The following is an 18,188-nucleotide window of genomic DNA, read 5'->3' as shown; positions in this document are numbered from 1 at the left end:
TGTATAGTGGTGTAGAACACTGTGCCTGTATAGCGGTGTAGAACACTGTGCCTGTATAGCGGTGTAGAACACTGTGCCTGTATAGCGGTGTAGAACACTGTGCCTGTATAGCGGTGTCGAACACTGTGCCTGTATAGAGGTGTAGAACACTGTGCCTGTATAGTGGTGTAGAACACTGTGCCTGTATAGCGGTGTAGAGCACTGTGCCTGTATAGTGGTGTAGAACACTGTGCCTGTATAGTGGTGTAGAGCACTGTGCCTGTATAGTGGTGTAGAACACTGTGCCTGTATAGGGGTGTAGAACACTGTGCCTGTATAGTGGTGTAGAACACTGTGCCTGTATAGCGGTGTAGAACACTGTGCCTGTATAGAGGTGTAGAACACTGTGCCTGTATAGCGGTGTAGAACACTGTGCCTGTATAGCGGTGTAGAACACTGTGCCTGTATAGCGGTGTAGAACACCGTGCCTGTATAGCGGTGTAGAACACCGTGCTTGTATAGCGGTGTAGAACACTGTGCCTGTATAGCGGTGTCGAACACTGTGCCTGTATAGCGGTGTCGAACACTGTGCCTGTATAGCGGTGTAGAACACTGTGCCTGTATAGCGGTGTAGAACACTGTGCCTGTATAGCGGTGTAGAACACTGTGCCTGTATAGCGGTGTAGAACACTGTGCCTGTATAGCGGTGTAGAACACTGTGCCTGTATAGCGGTGTAGAACACTGTGCCTGTATAGCGGTGTAGAACACTGTGCCTGTATAGCGGTGTAGAACACTGTGCCTTGCAGTAACACGCATAGGGAGTCTGCTGTGGTAGTGAAATAATACTGCGAGTCCGTATGACATGCAGATGACAGGCGTCGCTCTTAGAATCACTGCACACTTCACTGATTTGGGCAGTCACAGGGCCAAAACTGACCAAATTACTCAAGTATGAACTCAGCCTTACAGGTCGATGTTAGCGCCAAGAAGAAGCGCACTCCTTTTACACCATCGGCAGCTGATTCCACATAGATGTCTACAGAACCTGTTCTATTAAACACTTCTACAAGTAGAGCTCCCGACAGAGTGGAGAGTGGGTCAGCAGTAAGTTTGTGTTGATGTCACTGATTATTTTGCCCTTCCTCTGATCCGCCAGAACAATAATTCCCAAAAAACGGATCCTGTCTGTGGAGCCTCCACCTTTACTCGGTCAGCATTTGGTAAGTAATCCATCAGTATTGCTAAAGGCAAAAATGAATCAGTGGAATGACGTTGTTTATCCAGTAGTCCTGGCGACTGACAAATAACGTGACCTATTCAAAGGGGCTGAGCAAACGGCAGGTGTCATGCATGAGCTGCCACTGGCTAACATCGAAGTTACACAGGGGAGTACCTCTGTCCGCCTGTATCATCAAGAAATCATTTATGGCCTTTCTCCGTTCATATAATCGGTCCAACATATGGAGGGTGGAATTCCAATGAGTAGAAACGTCGTATATTAGCCTATATTGGGGGACGCCGTTCTGCTGCTGCAGCTCATGGTGGGTGTACTTTGCGGTGTACGAGTGGCTGAAGTGCATTTAAAGTTTCCTGGTGTAACTGCGGCTGCTGTGCACCTCTGTTTCTTTTATTTACCGCCGCGGTCCCGAGCGCCGTGTTCAGCGGTGATCTGCTGTCAGTGTTTCCTTTCAGTCCTGGCCACAGCATGCTTGCTGCTTGTTTCCTGCAGCATTTCCTTAAGGGCCGGAGCGCGTCGCTTCCTGTGTTTTATGGGTTAGATCATGTGACCTTGCCAACAAATCCTAGCCCTCCTGCACATATATAAGTGGCTCAGCCCCTTTCCCAGATGCCTCAGTGTCAAGGTCCTTGTGTCCTGCTAAGGTTCCTGATATCTGCTTGTGTGCCTGACATTCTAAATGTTGTGGAGAACTGGCGCATGCGCAGAGCGTTTTCCAGAGGGACCAAGTTTGTTCTACATATGGGCCGGTGTTGAATGGATTAGAAAGCAGGAAATTCCCGGTTATATCGGGCACTATTGTAGGGCTAGCACAGATGAATGTATTTATACTTTTTACTTTTAGTGATCTGTTGCTTCATTCAAGAGAAAATGTACTTTTAATCTATATGCAAATGAGCAGTTAACCCCTTAAAGAACGGGCCTATTTTCTTTTTGGCATTTTTTATTTTTCCTCCCCAAGTTCCAATAGCCATAGATTTTTATTTTTGAGGGCTTCTTTTTTGCAGAACAGGATGCATTTTTTTAATGGTACCATTTAATTTGCCATGTAAAATAGTAAATAAAAATAAACACAATTCCACCAAGGTTTTTGGAGTTTTGAGATCACAGTGTTCACTGTGCATTAAAAATGACATGACATTCTTAGGCCTCGTGCACACGACAGTTGTTTTTTGCGTCCGCAATAAAAAAACGGATGCGGCATCCGTTTTTTTGGGAGGATCCATTTTTTTCCACAGATCCCTTGTAATAAATGCCTATCCTTGTCCGCAAATGTGAAAAAAGTAGGACATGCACTATTTTTTTGCTGAAGGGAAACACGGACAACGGACGCGGAACATAAACGTATGAACTATCAGAATTTTTTTGCTGACCCATTGAAATGAATGGGTCCCCATCCTATCCGCAAAAAAAAAGGTACGGAGGCCGAGAAAAACAACTGTCGTCTGCATGAGGCCTTATTCTGCAGCTCAATATGATTATGGTGATACCATACTTTCTATTTTGTTTATTATTCTTAAAAAATTTAAACCTTTGAAAAAAATTAACAATTTTCTTCTCATCGCCATTTTCTGATATTCATATTCATATTCAAATTTCAGTCTGTAGACCTGTATAAGGGGTCATTTTTTGCGGAATGAACCTTTTTGCGGTATGCTCAACTTTTTGATCAGTTATTCTTTGGAACCTTCCTCCATTAGTCAGAGCATTGGGTACAAGGAGCAGCCTTCTCACTGGAGGATCCATCACATCCATCCATGACATATGTAGCCTATTGGTAATAATAGGCGTCCCACAATGCCTAATTTTCCATGTGGTAGAGGAAATACAGTAAATAGCAACGGCCAGATTCCCCTTCCAAAGCTGGAAATCCCTTAAGAGACAGATTGTTGCTTCCATAGTCCAAAATATTAAACACCTTGTCCACCTACAAGGGTCACCAACCCTGGATGTCAACCCTATGTCACGGGAAGTACGGGAAAGGAAAGACAACCAAAGGGAACCACAACTAAACAACAACAGACTAGGCCCCAAACCTAGGGAATAAAGAGGTCACCTCCTAGCATTCCCTGATGCTCTCCCTAAGCTGCTAACAACATGTGTAAATCTCAATGGTAGAAATGCACATGCACAGGAACCTGAGACTGCTGAAACACTGCACCAAACCCTCAGCTTAGGGAACAGGGAAAGAGGCAACCGGCTCCTTCCAAACTGAAGGAGATCGTGTCTCCCTGAGGCCTAGACAGGACAGACACACCAAGAAAAGGGAAAGGACTTAGCTTGAGATGTAACTAGTACAGGAGAACTACCACACAAGCAGAGCACTCCACAGAAGAACTATCAGCCGCAAGGAAAGAAGTGAGAGGCGGAACATATAAAGAGCCACCTGACTGATAATGAGCAGTATCTACGAAGGGGTGGAAACCTGTCAGCAACAATGAAAACAAGAGATCTGTCAAATAGACTCCTGAGTCTTCCATCTATTTGAACTTCTAAGAGCTCTCCCAGGGCCGGCGGTGACACCCTACCTCCAACCATCAGACTAAATCCCAACATTCGAAGCAGTCCTTGAAAAGACTACATTTCTTGATATTATAGGTTGCAATTGTAGTCATGGCCCACTGACCCTGACCCAGTCACCACTGACCCTGACCCAGTCACCTCTGAACCTGACCCAATCACCACTAACCATGCCTGCCTGCCCAGTAGAAGGAGTCTTTAATCCCTGGGGGTCTATTAGTGGGGGGTCTATAATCTATTTGTGGTCTATTGATGAGATCTTTCTGTCTAGACTCAGGTTATCCCAGGTGACACAGGTATAAATGGAAGAAGAGGTGTAAGAAGCAGATAACGCTATCTATCCTCAGATCTATCATGGGCAGAATATTTGGCAGCATACAGTGCTGCCCATAATTATTCATACCCCTGGCAAATTTTAACTTAAAGTTACTTTTATTCAACCAGCAAGTAATTTTTTGACGGGAAATGACATAGGTGTCTCCCAAAAGATAATAAGACGATGTACAAGAGGCTTTTATTTACATTTGAGCAAAAAGTGTCCAGTCCAAAATTATTCCTACCCTTCTGAATAATCAATAGAAAAGCCTTTATTGGCTATTACAGCGATCAGACGCTTCCTATAATTGCAGACCAGCTTTTTGCAGGTCTCCTCAGGTATTTTTGCCCATTCATCTTTAGCAATGAGCTCCAAATCTTTCAGGTTGGAGGGTCTTCTTACCATCACCCTGATCTTTAGCTCCCTCCACAGATTCTCAATTGGATTCCAGTCTGGACTCTGGCTGGGCCACTCCAAAACGTTAATATTGTTGTCTGATAACCATTTCTTCACCACTTTTGCTGTGTGTTTTGGGTCATTGTCTTGTCATGCTGAAATGTCCACTGGTGCCCAAGGCCACGTTTCTCTGCAGACTGCCTGATGTTGTCGGTGAGAATCCTCATGTATTTGCTCTTTTTTCATGGTGCCGTTTACTGTGATTAGGTTCCCTGGTCCGTTGGCTGAAAAACACCCCCAAAGCATTAGGTTCCCACCACCTTGTTTGACAGTGGGGATGGTGTTCTTTGGGTTGAAAGCTTCTCCTTTTTTACGCCAAATGAAGGAAACATCATTGTGACCAAATTTTTGTTTCATCTGACCATAACACAGAAGACCAGAAGTCTTCTTCTTTGTCCAGATGAGCTTTTGCAAAGGCCAAGCGAGCTTTTGTGTGCCTTATCTGGAAGTGGCGTCCCTCCTTGGTCTGCATTGTGCAGTGTCCGTTGGATTGTCTGCCTTGAGACATTGCCACCAGCAGAGCCCAGATTCACCAGGATGGCCTTGGTGGTGATCACCTCTCTAACTATCCTCCTGGCCAGCACAGGTGTCACTTTTGGCTTCCGACCACGTCCTCTGGGATTTTCCACAGTGCAGAACATCTTGTATTTTTTGCTCAAATGTAAATAAAAGCTGAGAAATGTTTTTTTTTCCCACAATAATGCCTCTTGTACATTGTCTTATTATATTTTGGGAGACACCTGTGTCATTTCCCGTCAAATAATTACTTGCTGGTTGAATAAAAGTAACTTTAAGTCAAAATTTGCCAGGGGTATGAATAATAATAATTATGGGCAGCACTGTATGTCTGGCTCATGTTTGCTACAGAATCTGCCGGGCTCGATATTTTCAGTCGCTGCCGTAATGAGAATTAATTTTTAGCCACCAGCTTCAGGCCAGCTGCATGATCCTATAGAGGAGGTGGTAGTGGAGAATACTACTCCAAATACAAACACTGATGGCGCCAGCCTTAGCATTTAGGTGCTATCATGAAAAACACTGATGTATATTTTGAGTGTGCTGCCTCATGGTGTGATGTTAGTGAAGTACCTCAGACCTGGGGGTGCTATCATTATATGTATTCTATTGTAATGCCATATAATGTAAGATGCCCTATGTTTCACAAGTCTTCTTCTTTTTAACCTTATATATTCATACGGTTTTTAGGTGTACCGGTGATTGAGCGCCTCTATTCATATTGATCAACTGGTGAGCCACTGAGCTATCTTATTCAGGAGGCTATTATAGTTGTTCTCCCTAAGCCGGGAAAAAACCCTCTCCTCCCAGATTCATACCGACCTATATTATTGTTGCCCACAGACATAAAGATATTGGCTCAGGTGTTGGCTATGCGCCTCTCTAAGGTCATATCCTCTATTATACATATGGATCAGTCTGGATTTTTGCCAGATAGGTCCATGGCGATTAATATCAGATGTCTATATCTTAATATGCAGATTCCAGTGGACAACCCAGGGGATAGGGTCATCTGTTCCATGGATGCCGCTAAGGCATTTGATAGCATTGAGTGGGAGTATCTGTGGGAGGTACTAGAGAGGTTTGGGGATGGTTTCATATCTTGGGTGCGGCTGTTATATGGGAGGCCTACAGCGCGGGTGCGGGTGAACAGATGTCTATCAGAGGGATTCCGGCTATACAGGGGAACTAGACATGGTTGCCCTTTATCTCTGTTACTGTTTGCCCTCGCCATCGAGCCATTGGCGATTATTATTAGGAATCATGACGGGATCACAGGAGAAAATTGCATTGCATGCAGACGATGCCTTGCTGTTCCTGGCCGAGGCTAGGGAGTCCCTACCGGAGGTTATGGAGGTGATCGGTGCTTTTGGGCGCTACTCTGGCTTGGTTATAAATTGGAGCAAATCGTCCCTTCTCCCTATAGATTACGTGGATGATTCTGTGACTTATACTCAGACAGGACTGCAGGTGGTGAGCGAATTTAAGTATTTGGGGGTGGTGGTGTCTAGGAGACTCACGGAATATGAGAAGCTGAATTTATCCCTTCTCATAGGCAGATTTAAACGGAAAATGCATGTATGGTCCAAGTTACCGCTGTCAGTAGTAGGACGGATCAATCTTACTAAGATGATCTGGATGCCACAGCTACTATATCTGCTACATAATTCCCCCATATGGTTGCCTCTTAGGGAGCTCGTATGGAAAGGGGGCTCGGCGCTGCTGAGGCTTGAGACACTGCAAAGGAGTAAAACCGATGGGGGATTGGCTCTTCCGAATCCATGGGTGTACTTCCTAGCCGCTCAACTTTAGCATATGCGGGGTTGGGAAAGGGGGGAGGGAGATACCCAAAATAGGTTACTGAGGGGATTCCTGGCGGTGCCAAACCTATACGAAGCGTTAGAGGCAAATAAGCTGAAAATGTCAGGTCTGGCGTTCCCAACGCTACTCCTCCTGCATAAGACTTGGTGGAAAGTGAGGGCATCACACTGTATACTTCCATACGGGACATTCCGTGGTTGCCACATCTGGGCTCCCTGCAGGGTATGGGGGGTTTGGCATCATAGGGGTATTATCAAAGTTCACCAACTTCTTGATCAAAATTATCTTAAAACTTATGAGAAACTTCAGAGGGAAACTGGTTTACCGTCTTCGAACCTTTATAGGTACTTACAGCTGCGCCACGCCTTCCGGGCTGACCACAATGGCGGTATGTTGAGCAATGTGAAACAAAACAAAATAACTCTTCGTCCAGAGTTATTTCTCTTCTCTATCAGGTTATATTGGACCGATTTCTGCAAGAATACCCAGTGAACAGTAGGGAAAAGTGGGAAGTAGAGATGGGGCCATTAGAGGAAAACCAGTGGCAGGAGATATTGGAGAAGACTCCACAGCTCTCACTCAGTGAAGCCCATAGGTAGTCACAGTTATACCTGATCCATCGGGTTTACAAAACTCCTCAGTTTCTGTTTAATATAGGACTCCGTTTGGACTCCAAATGTCCTTGATGTGGGGAGGAGGATGCGGCTTGTTGCACATGCTGTGATCGTGCTCGGCCCTGGAGGGCTTTTGGCGCGCTGTGCTGCATCTTATTGACTCTCTATATGAAGTTACATTGGATGTGACCTCATTTGTTTGTGTATTGGGATACATGGAAGACCTGCCAATCACTGAGCCCAGAAAAGTAGCAGTGGCCAGAATGTTATATATGGCTCGTAAACTGATTGCCCAACATTGGCTAGACGAGTGTAGTCCTAGTAGAGCGGAATATATATCCAAGATTAATTGGTTGGTCAATTTGGAACGTGGGGTCTTTAGGAAAAGGGGTGCTCTGACTAAATTTGAAAAGCTCTGGGCTCCCTGGATCGATGCCCCAGGGCTGGCGTCCCGAGAACTTCAGAGATACCGCTTGGGACTGGAGTGAGGGTACTAATGCCTGATGTGTGTATTTGGCTCCGTGATTGGCGGTCTCTTAAGGGGATTAGGGAATGTCAATACATTATTTCATTACAAGAAGATGGGTCCGAAAACAAAAGTACTCTTATCGATATGATCAATGTTTTCATTCAAGTGTCTTGATGGGAGCTGTGGAGGGGATGGGCATGTATTTGGCACGCTGTGGTGGATGGAGAGCATCTTCATGATATTATGTGGGGGTAGGGAAGGGGAACTTGGGGTTGTTTGTATGTAACATTAAAAATTTGTTAATAAAAACGACTTAATAAAAAAAAAATTGTAATACATGAAAAGAAGAAACAGTGGGGCAAACTAAACAAACTGGATCCAGTATGAAAATTATCATAAGTCAATGGGCTCCAGATCCGTTCTTTTCATCAACCAAAAAAACGTATCCGGTACTATTGACTTACATTGCTTTTCATGCCGGATCCAGTTTATTCAGTTTCTCTGACTGGACACAAAACTGAAGCTGGCAGCAGTTTTGTGTCCTGCCAGAAAACCCAACAAAATGGAACACAATGCATCCTGATCAGTTTTATCCCCATTGACAATGAATGGGGACAAACTGATCCACTTCCGCCCAGCAGTGAGCGCGGTGATGTCTCCGGCACTAATGGGCGGTCTATAGCGCTGCCCTAGCCTGCTTTTACAGTGTCCCAATGTAAACAAACAGCCCGGGCCCTGCGCGATGTAGCGCTGGGCAAAGGGGAGCATCGGAGAGGCGCCGATGCCCAACTCGTTCATGTTGAATGAGTGCAGACCGGGTTGTGTCCGGGCTCAGGTCTGAACCTGGACAACTCCTTTAATGTAAAACAATCTCAGTACTTTCCTAGCAATACATGCCGCAGTAATAGCTATAAGGGCTCATTCAGACGTCCGTATTAATGGGGCCACATCTGTTCCGCAAAATTGCAGAACGGATGTGGACCCACTTAATTATATGGGGCCTTAAAAGATGCCGACAGCACACTGTGTGCTGTCAGCATCCATATGTCCGTTCCACGGCCACACAAGAAAAGATAGGGCATGTCCCCTAATGCGGAGATGAAAGCCGCCTTACTTTTGAATGTGAGTAGGAGAAGGATCTGATCTGTGCCTCACCTATTGACATTAGATAGTGTAGTGGTCATACTCTGTCAGAAGTGTAGAGGTAACTGTTTGGGGAGAGGGAGGAGGATCTAACCTTTGCTTTCACCTATTGACTTCTCGTACTAGATAGAAAAGTAGTGGGCAAGCTGTTTGACATTTACAGAAGCCAATATGAAAGGTGGTAGACCAGGCACCCCTATTGTCATTGGTGGAGTCGTGAGTTATCTGGCTCCAGCTTTTTGAGAGATTTGCAATCTCTAATTGTAATCCTTCCCTCTTCTGATAATAATATGACTGCCAGGTTCTCCTATGGATTATTGCTTATCCATGAGTGTGGCACCCCAGCCAGGCATAGTATTAAGGTCACTCTGCTCTGATTGGCTTGGAGAAGATAAAACACAACCATCAGCTATTTTATATTATTTATAAAGATTATTGCTAAAAAAAAAATGTCTTTGTAAAAACCTAGACCCCAAAGCTAAAAGGGAATCGGTATCAAGCTCAAACCCCGGCTTTTCAGCTCATGCGGCTACTGATTAATGGAGATAAGCGTTTTTCTGGCCAGAAAGCCGTCTTTTAATGAAATTGAGGGATAAACAGGAGAGCGAAGCCCTGAGATCCCATATCTTTTTTATGTGAGATTCATCCCCTGTTCTCCTATGGCCTCCCTTCGTTCAGGACATAACAATGTCTAATGTTCCTGTAAGTATGATCTCCTGCTTCTGGCCTTATGTCTGTACCCCCTCTGCCTAATAAATAGTTAAAAGTACACTAGAAGAGAAGATACCACTGACCTTTTACCATGGCTCCCAGTCTCGCCACAGGTTTTGAGTTGTCAATTTCATTCAAAGCTGTAAGAATTTTGTTGGTGTAGGCTTGGTCATCATTTCTGTACTCATGAATCTGGCTGATCTGATCCTCAAGGACTTTTAGACGTTCCTCCATTTCAACAGGAGACATAGTTGTCATCTTCATGGCCTTTTCATTTTCCTCTTTTGTCTCTTCTTCTAATTCATGTGTATCTTAAGAACACAATGATTTTTAAGAAACATTCTAGGACTGACCATTATCACATATAAGTTTTTATTAGAGGTCGGTATTGTTCTTGATGGGGGTCTGTAATGCATGGTAGTCCGGTTTTGTCTAAAGTCTCTAATAAGCAAGTAGTGGGATCTGTAACCCCTTGTGGTCTAGTAGTGAGGATCACTGATGATCCAGTGCTAGGGGGCTATTGTCTGTGGTGGACCAATAGTAGGGATTTTATATGATAGACCAACACAAAGTAAATAGTTTATACAAGGTATTTTAAAATGTTTAATAAATATCTGATAACTGTGGCGTGCATTTGTATTCAGCCTCCCATACTCTGATCCACTAAATAAAATCCAGTGTGACCAATTGCCTTCAGAGGTCACCTCATTAGGAAATAGCATCCACCTGTGTGTAATGTATTCTCAGTATAACTCCAGATGTTCTGTGATGGCCTCAGAGGTTTGTTAGAGAACATTAGTGATCAAACAGCATCATGAAAACCAAGGAACACACCAGACAGGTCAAGGATAAAGTTGTGGAGAAATGTAAAGCAGGGTTAGGTTATAAAAAAATATCCCACGCTATGAACATCTCATGGAGCACTGTTCAATATATCATCTGAAAATGGAAGGAATATGGCACAACTGCAAACCTACCAAGACTTGGCCAGTCACCTAAACTGACAGCCCAGGCAAGGAGAGCACTAGAGAAGCAGCCAAGAGGCCCATGATCACTCTGGAGATTGTGCAGAGATCCACAGCTCAGGTGGGAGACAACTATTAGTTGTGTGTTCCACAAATCTGGCCTTTATGAAAGAGTGGAAAGAGGCAAGCAAATTTTTGCAAATACAAATGCGTGTCACACTTTCCAGATTTTTAACAAAAATAAATAAATTTGAAAACCATGTATCATTTTCTTTACATTTTACAATAACTTGCTACTTTGTGTTGGTCTATCACATAAAATCCCAATAAAATATATTTACGTTTGTGGGTGATAAACAATCAAGCTTAAATAGTCCCCTATGAACAATTATATTTACAATATCTTCTGTAACTTCATTATGACACAAAGATGGCCACTTACCTGATCGACAGACTGCGACTTCTCTCTTCTCAGCTATAAAAAAAAGAAGCCAAAATAAGAAGAACCAAAGCCTTGGGGTCTGTAGAGATCCAGTAAACCTATGATTGGTCTGCTGGTTTCTCCTGCTTCTCGTACTAGATAGAAAAGTGCATCATGGTACATTCTTCTCCCCATTAAAGAGACGCAGAAGTGGTAATTTCACTAACATCTAAGGGTCTTTTCACAACCGCAGGCCACAGGGCTGTGCTATATGTGTTATACTTTCAACCACCAATGGTTTCCAAAGGACCTTATAATGGGGTCATCAAGAGAGCAAAAATTGAGCTGTTCTTACCGACTTTGGTGGTGCATTATGGATAACCTCAATTGCAATTCTCACAACAGTTCCATTACCAATAACAATGAATGAAGATATAGGGCTCTTAAAGGGGTTTTCCAAGATCTTTATACTGATGACCTAGGTCATTAGTATCTGATCTCTGAAGGTCTGGGACCCTCTCTTCCCCTCTTGAACAGCTGTTTGAGAAGGCACCGTCACTTGAAGTAGTGCCGCAGACTTCTCCCTGTTCACCAAGACAGAACCCTACATTGTATAGTATCTCTGATTGGTATCGCAGCCCAGTCCCATTCACTTCAATGGGGCTGAGCTATGCCTAGGCCATGTGACCAATGAATGTGATGTCACATGGCCTAGGGAAAGCTGTGAGAAGGCCGCCATACTACTGTGAGCTCCGGTGTAATCTCAAACACCCCCCTCTGGGACCCTCATCAATCTTATACTGATAACCTATCAAAAGGATAGGTCTTCCATATACAAATCTCAGAAAACCCCTTTAAGTTTCTATGTGAAAGAAATGACTGAGTAACTGAACCCTTTGAAGCCCTGATAACTTCAAACCTTTCTACAATCAAGTCTTCTTAGTTGGCGTCCAGTGTCCAACTCATTGAAATCAATATTATTATTATTATTTGCTCTTTTCTTCCACAGTCTCTGCCCCATTACCCCTCCATTGCTTTCTATCTACATCATCCCTTCTCGCCTTCCCTCCCCCCTTGTACAGCTCACATGCTTTATTCACCTTCCAGAATCATCTGAACCTATCATGTCCCAGGGTGCAGCACAATAAGCACTCTTACAAATCACTGAACCATATTCTGTGGCATTCTATTCTTTTCCTTCTAACTTCAGGGGATATCAGTGGCGTACTAAGGGGGGGGCGGTCCGCCCTGGGTGCTGGCTCTCAGGGGGGTGCCAGAAGCAATGAGCGCTTCCATCAATACAGATGGAAGCGCTCATTGCTGGAGACTGGGAGCTGCGGTCCTGTCACTCACTGCTCAGCTCCCCACGCTGCTCCCTATTTCAGGCCGGCGCCGTTTTGAATGGTAGAGCAGGAAGACTTCTCCCCGCTCCACCATTCAGCCTACAGGCACAGATTGCACTGCCAGCATATGTGGGCAGAGCCTGAAGCACGGAAATCTGCATACGCTCCGCCCACACAGTGCTGCAGAGCGATCTGTGCCTGCAGGGATGAGAGGACTGTGAGATTCAGGAACGGGACAAGGTGAGTAGCTACTGTGTTTTTTTGTTTTTATTTTTTTTAAATACAGAGGGGGCACAGAGGGCTTTATTACTATGGAGGGGGCACATAGGACTTTATTACTATGGAGGGGGCACATAAGACTTTATTACTATGGAGGGGGCACAGGCACAGAGGAGTTTATTATTATGGAGGGGGAACAGAGGGCATTACTAGTCTAGCAGAGTGGGCATTATTACTGTGAAGGGACACAATATTGTCACGGAAGGTGTACAGGAAACAAGACAACACAAAATGAATATACGACTCACTGGATCCAAAACTAAGGAACAAAAGGGAGACCCCTGCATCAGACCTGGCTCTCTCCCTTACTGCTCAGCCTATGCGATAATCCCAATGGTAGATGATCGCATATCCTCGTACCTCGACTGTATAACACCTGAACACCCTATAATAGTGAGGGGACACGACCACCGGCTCCCTACACTAGATACGGAGGGAGTCAGGGTCACCTGAGATCCAGCAAACAGAAAAACACAAAAGAATGCACAACACTTATCTGAGAAGTAGGATCAGCATGCACACACACTCCAGGAAGAAATATAAACCGCACACTGATGCACTATGAAACAACAACAAATACAGGTGCACTCTGCGGTCTCACTAAACCCTCAAACTGATTTTAAAATTGAGAGATTAGTCAACATGTCCTACGGTGTAGAACATGTCTAAGCCCGGGCACCACGTCAAGGTTTCTCAAGTAGCCCGGGACCTAACGCTCTCCTACCTGCGCCGTGTGGGCGATACCAGGAGCCAGTGGGCAAATTACAGGAGCATGAGGCCGACTCACAAACAGCTCACCAGTTACCTCCAGCATGTAACCATGCTTGCAATGGGAGGAGGGAGGAGTCTGTGAGTCCCACTCAAGACTGACTGATATGGCCCAGGCCTCACAGGTGCACCTAAATGTAGCCTGTAGATGGAAAACAGGCACATTTGAATTGGAGTTTATACACCTCCAGGAATCTATATATACAAACCAAATAAGACAAGGTGGCATTAGCAGGAGGTGCTCAAACCCACATGCAGTCGTGCATATATATAGGGGAGCAAATCCTGCACTTGTGGCCCGTTGCTAATGGCGATCCCCAGCAAAATGGAGCATGAGACCGCAGAGTGCACCTGTATTTGTTGTTGTTTTGTTATATTGTTATATTGATTATTACATCCGCACTTGTTACCTTGTGTGAGATGTCTATTGTGGTACTTGTGGTTCGCCGCGGGCATCCTCCACCGTATGCATTTTGCTGGGGATCGCCATTAGCAACGGGCCACAAGTGCAGGATTTGCTCCCCTATATATATGCACGACTGCATGTGGGTTTGAGCACCTCCTGCTAATGCCACCTTGTCTTTTTTGCTGATGCACTATGAGGAGGAATTTAAAGGGATGCAATCAGTCCAACTACATGACAGCTGAGAGAGGCTAACGAGATGAGGAACTGAAAGCAAAACAAAGGAAGCTCAAGGAGGAGGTTCTGAAAGGCATCTGTCAGAGCTTCTCAGATGTCTGGTGGTGACTAGGGATGAGCGAACTCGAACTGTATAGTTCGGGTTCGTACCGAATTTTGGGGTGTCCGTGACACGGACCCGAACCCGGACATTTTCGTAAAAGTCCGGGTTCGGGTTCGGTGTTCGTCGCTTTCTTGGCGCTTTTGTGACGCTTTCTTGGCGCTTTTTGAAAGGCTGCAAAGCAGCCAATCAACAAGCGTCATACTACTTGCCCCAAGAGGCCATCACAGCCATGCCTACTATTGGCATGGCTGTGATTGGCCAGAGCACCATGTGACCCAGCCTCTATTTAAGCTGGAGTCACATAGCGCCGCCCGTCACTCTGCTCTGATTAGCGTAGGGAGAGGTTGCGGATGCGACAGTAGGGCGAGATTAGGCAGATTAACTCCTCCAAAGGACTTCACTTGATTAATCGATCGATCTGCAGCTGTGCATCATTGAGCTGCTGAAATTCAAATGCTCACTCACTGTTTTTAGGCTGCCCAGACCGTTTGTCAGTCACTTTTTTCTGGGGTGATCGGCGGCCATTTTGTGTCTTGTGCGGTGCTGCGACCAAGTGCATCCAAGCTGCGACCAAGTGCATTTAACCCTCAATGGTGTGGTTGTTTTTTTGGCTAAAGCCTACATCAGGGTGAAGCTGTCACACCAAGTGCATTTAACCAGCAATAGTCTGTTTATTTTTTTGGCCATATACTAAATCAGGGGCAAGCTGCGCCTGTCACCAAGTGCATTTAACCCTCAATGGTGTGGTTGTTTTTTGGCTAAAGCCTACATCAGGGTGAAGCTGTCACACCAAGTGCATTTAACCAGCAATAGTCTGTTCATTTTTTGGCCATATACTACATCAGGGGCAAGCTGCGCCCGTCACCAAGTGCATTTAACCCTCAGTAGTGTGGTGCGTCAAGCTGTGACACCAAGTGCATTTAACCAGCAATAGTCTGTTCATTTTTTGGCCATATACTAAATCAGGGGCAAGCTGCGCCCGTCACCAAGTGCATTTAACCAGCAATAGTGTGGTTATTTTTTGGCCATATCCCAGTCTAATTCTGTCACTAAATCCATACCGGTCACCCAGCGCCTAAATACTAGGCCTCAAATTTATATCCTGCTAAATCTCTCGTTACCGCTGTCCTGTTGTGGCTGGGAAAGTTATTTAGTGTCCGTCAAAGCACATTTTTTGTTCTGGGTTGAAGTACAATTCCCAATTTAGCAATTTCATAATTTAGTGGTTCCTGCTATATCAGAGCTATTTGAAATCTATCCCTAAAAGGGTATATAATATTCAAGGTGCACATTGGGTCATTCAGAATAACTTCACACACACCCGCTACTGTGTATTTCTAAGTCTAATTCTGTCACTAAACCCATACCTGTCACCCAGCGCCTAAATACTAGGCCTCAAATTTATATCCTGCTAAATCTCTCGTTAACGCTGTCCTGTTGTGGCTGGGAAAGTTATTTAGTGTCCGTCAAAGCACATTTCTTGTTCTGGGTTGAAATACAATTCCCAATTTAACAATTTCATAATTTAGTGGTTTCTGCTATATCAGAGCTATTTGAAATCTATCCCTAAAAGGGTATATAATATTCAAGGTGCACATTGGGTCATTCAGAATAACTTCACACACACACGCTTCTGTGCATTTCCAAGTCTAATTCTGTCACTAAATCCATACCGGTCACCCAGCGCCTAAATACTAGGCCTCAAATTTATATCCCGCTGAATTTGAATACAATACATTGGGCCAAATAATATATTTGTTGTTGTGGTGAACCATAACAATGAGAAAAACATCTAGTAAGGGACGCGGACGTGGACATGGTCGTGGTGGTGTTAGTGGACCCTCTAGTGCTGGGAGAGGACGTGGCCGTTCTGCCACATCCACACGTCCTAGTGTACCAACTACCTCAGGTCCCAGTAGCCGCCAGAATTTACAGCGATATATGGTGGGCCCAATGCCGTTCTAAGGATGGTAAGGCCTGAGCAGGTACAGGCATTAGTCAATTGGGTGGCCGACAGTGGATCCAGCACGTTCACATTATCTCCCACCCAGTCTTCTGCAGAAAGCGCACAGATGGCGCCTGAAAACCAACCCCATCAGTCTGTCACATCACCCCCATGCATACCAGGGAAACTGTCTCAGCCTCAAGTTATGCAGCAGTCTCTTATGCTGTTTGAAGACTCCGCTGGCAGGGTTTCCCAAGGGCATCCACCTAGCCCTTCCCCAGCGGTGAAAGACATAGAATGCACTGACGCACAACCACTTATGTTTCCTGATGATGAGGACATGGGAATACCACCTCAGCATGTCTCTGATGATGACGAAACACAGGTGCCAACTGCTGCGTCTTTCTGCAGTGTGCAGACTGAACAGGAGGTCAGGGATCAAGACTGGGTGGAAGACGATGCAGGGGACGATGAGGTCCTAGACCCCACATGGAACGAAGGTCATGCCACTGACTTTCACAGTTCGGAGGAAGAGGCAGTGGTGAGACCGAGCCAACAGCGTAGCAAAAGAGGGAGCAGTGGGCAAAAGCAGAACACCCGCCGCCAAGAGACTCCGCCTGCTACTGACCGCCGCCATCTGGGACCGAGCACCCCAAAGGCAGCTTCAAGGAGTTCCCTGGCATGGCACTTCTTCAAACAATGTGCTGACGACAAGACCCGAGTGGTTTGCACGCTGTGCCATCAGAGCCTGAAGCGAGGCATTAACGTTCTGAACCTGAGCACAACCTGCATGACCAGGCACCTGCATGCAAAGCATGAACTGCAGTGGAGTAAACACCTTAAAACCAAGGAAGGCACTCAGGCTCCCCCTGCTACCTCTTCTGCTGCTGCCGCCTCGGCCTATTCTGCTGCTGCCGCCTCGGCCTCTTCCTCCGCCTCTGGAGGAACGTTGGCACCTGCCGCCCAGCAAACAGGGGATGTACCACCAACACCACCACCACCACCTCCGTCACCAAGCGTCTCAACCATGTCACACGCCAGCGTTCAGCTCTCCATCTCACAAACATTTGATAGAAAGCGTAAATTCCCACCTAGCCACCCTCGATCCCTGGCCCTGAATGCCAGCATTTCTAAACTACTGGCCTATGAAATGCTGTCATTTAGGCTGGTGGACACAGACAGCTTCAAACAGCTCATGTCGCTTGCTGTCCCACAGTATGTTGTTCCCAGCCGGCACTACTTCTCCAAGAGAGCCGTGCCTTCCCTGCACAACCAAGTATCCGATAAAATCAAGTGTGCACTGCGCAACGCCATCTGTAGCAAGGTCCACCTAACCACAGATACGTGGACCAGTAAGCACGGCCAGGGACGCTATATCTCCCTAACTGCACACTGGGTAAATGTAGTGGCAGCTGGGCCCCAGGCGGAGAGCTGTTTGGCGCACGTCCTTCCGCCGCGAAGGATCGCAGGGCAACATTCTTTGCCTCCTGTTGCCACCTCCTCCTTCTCGGCTTCCTCCTCCTCTTCTTCCACCTGCTCATCCAGTCAGCCACACACCTTCACCACCAACTTCAGCACAGCCCGGGGTAAACGTCAGCAGGCCATTCTGAAACTCATATGTTTGGGGGACAGGCCCCACACCGCACAGGAGTTGTGGCGGGGTATTGAACAACAGACCGACGAGTGGTTGCTGCCGGTGAGCCTCAAGCCCGGCCTGGTGGTGTGTGATAATGGGCGAAATCTCGTTGCAGCTCTGGGACTAGCCAATTTGACGCACATCCCTTGCTTGGCGCATGTGCTGAATTTGGTGGTGCAGAAGTTCATTCACAACTACCCCGACATGTCAGAGCTGCTGCATAAAGTGCGGGCCGTCTGTTCGCGCTTCCGGCGTTCACATCCTGCCGCTGCTCGCCTGTCTGCGCTACAGCGTAACTTCGGCCT

The 18,188-nt window shown here is 45.9% G+C and overlaps 1 protein-coding gene across 1 annotated transcript in view; it reads right to left on the bottom strand.

Annotated features, from left to right (window-relative positions):
• Positions 1-18,188, bottom strand: part of LOC122926620 — a 95,935-nt gene that overhangs the window by 25,650 nt on the left and 52,097 nt on the right. Inside the window, exons 4-5 of the mRNA XM_044278053.1 lie at positions 11,191-11,223; positions 9,867-10,094 (exon numbers count right to left, since the gene is read on the bottom strand). Of these exons, the coding sequence (XP_044133988.1) occupies positions 9,867-10,094; positions 11,191-11,223 (261 nt within the window). The remainder of the gene's footprint in view (positions 1-9,866; positions 10,095-11,190; positions 11,224-18,188) is intronic.

This window comes from Bufo gargarizans, chromosome 1, assembly GCF_014858855.1.
Source record: "Bufo gargarizans isolate SCDJY-AF-19 chromosome 1, ASM1485885v1, whole genome shotgun sequence".
Taxonomy (NCBI): Eukaryota; Metazoa; Chordata; class Amphibia; order Anura; family Bufonidae; genus Bufo; species Bufo gargarizans.
The sequence above is the reverse complement of the archived record's forward strand: the minus strand, read 5'-3'. Positions and strand labels throughout refer to the sequence as shown.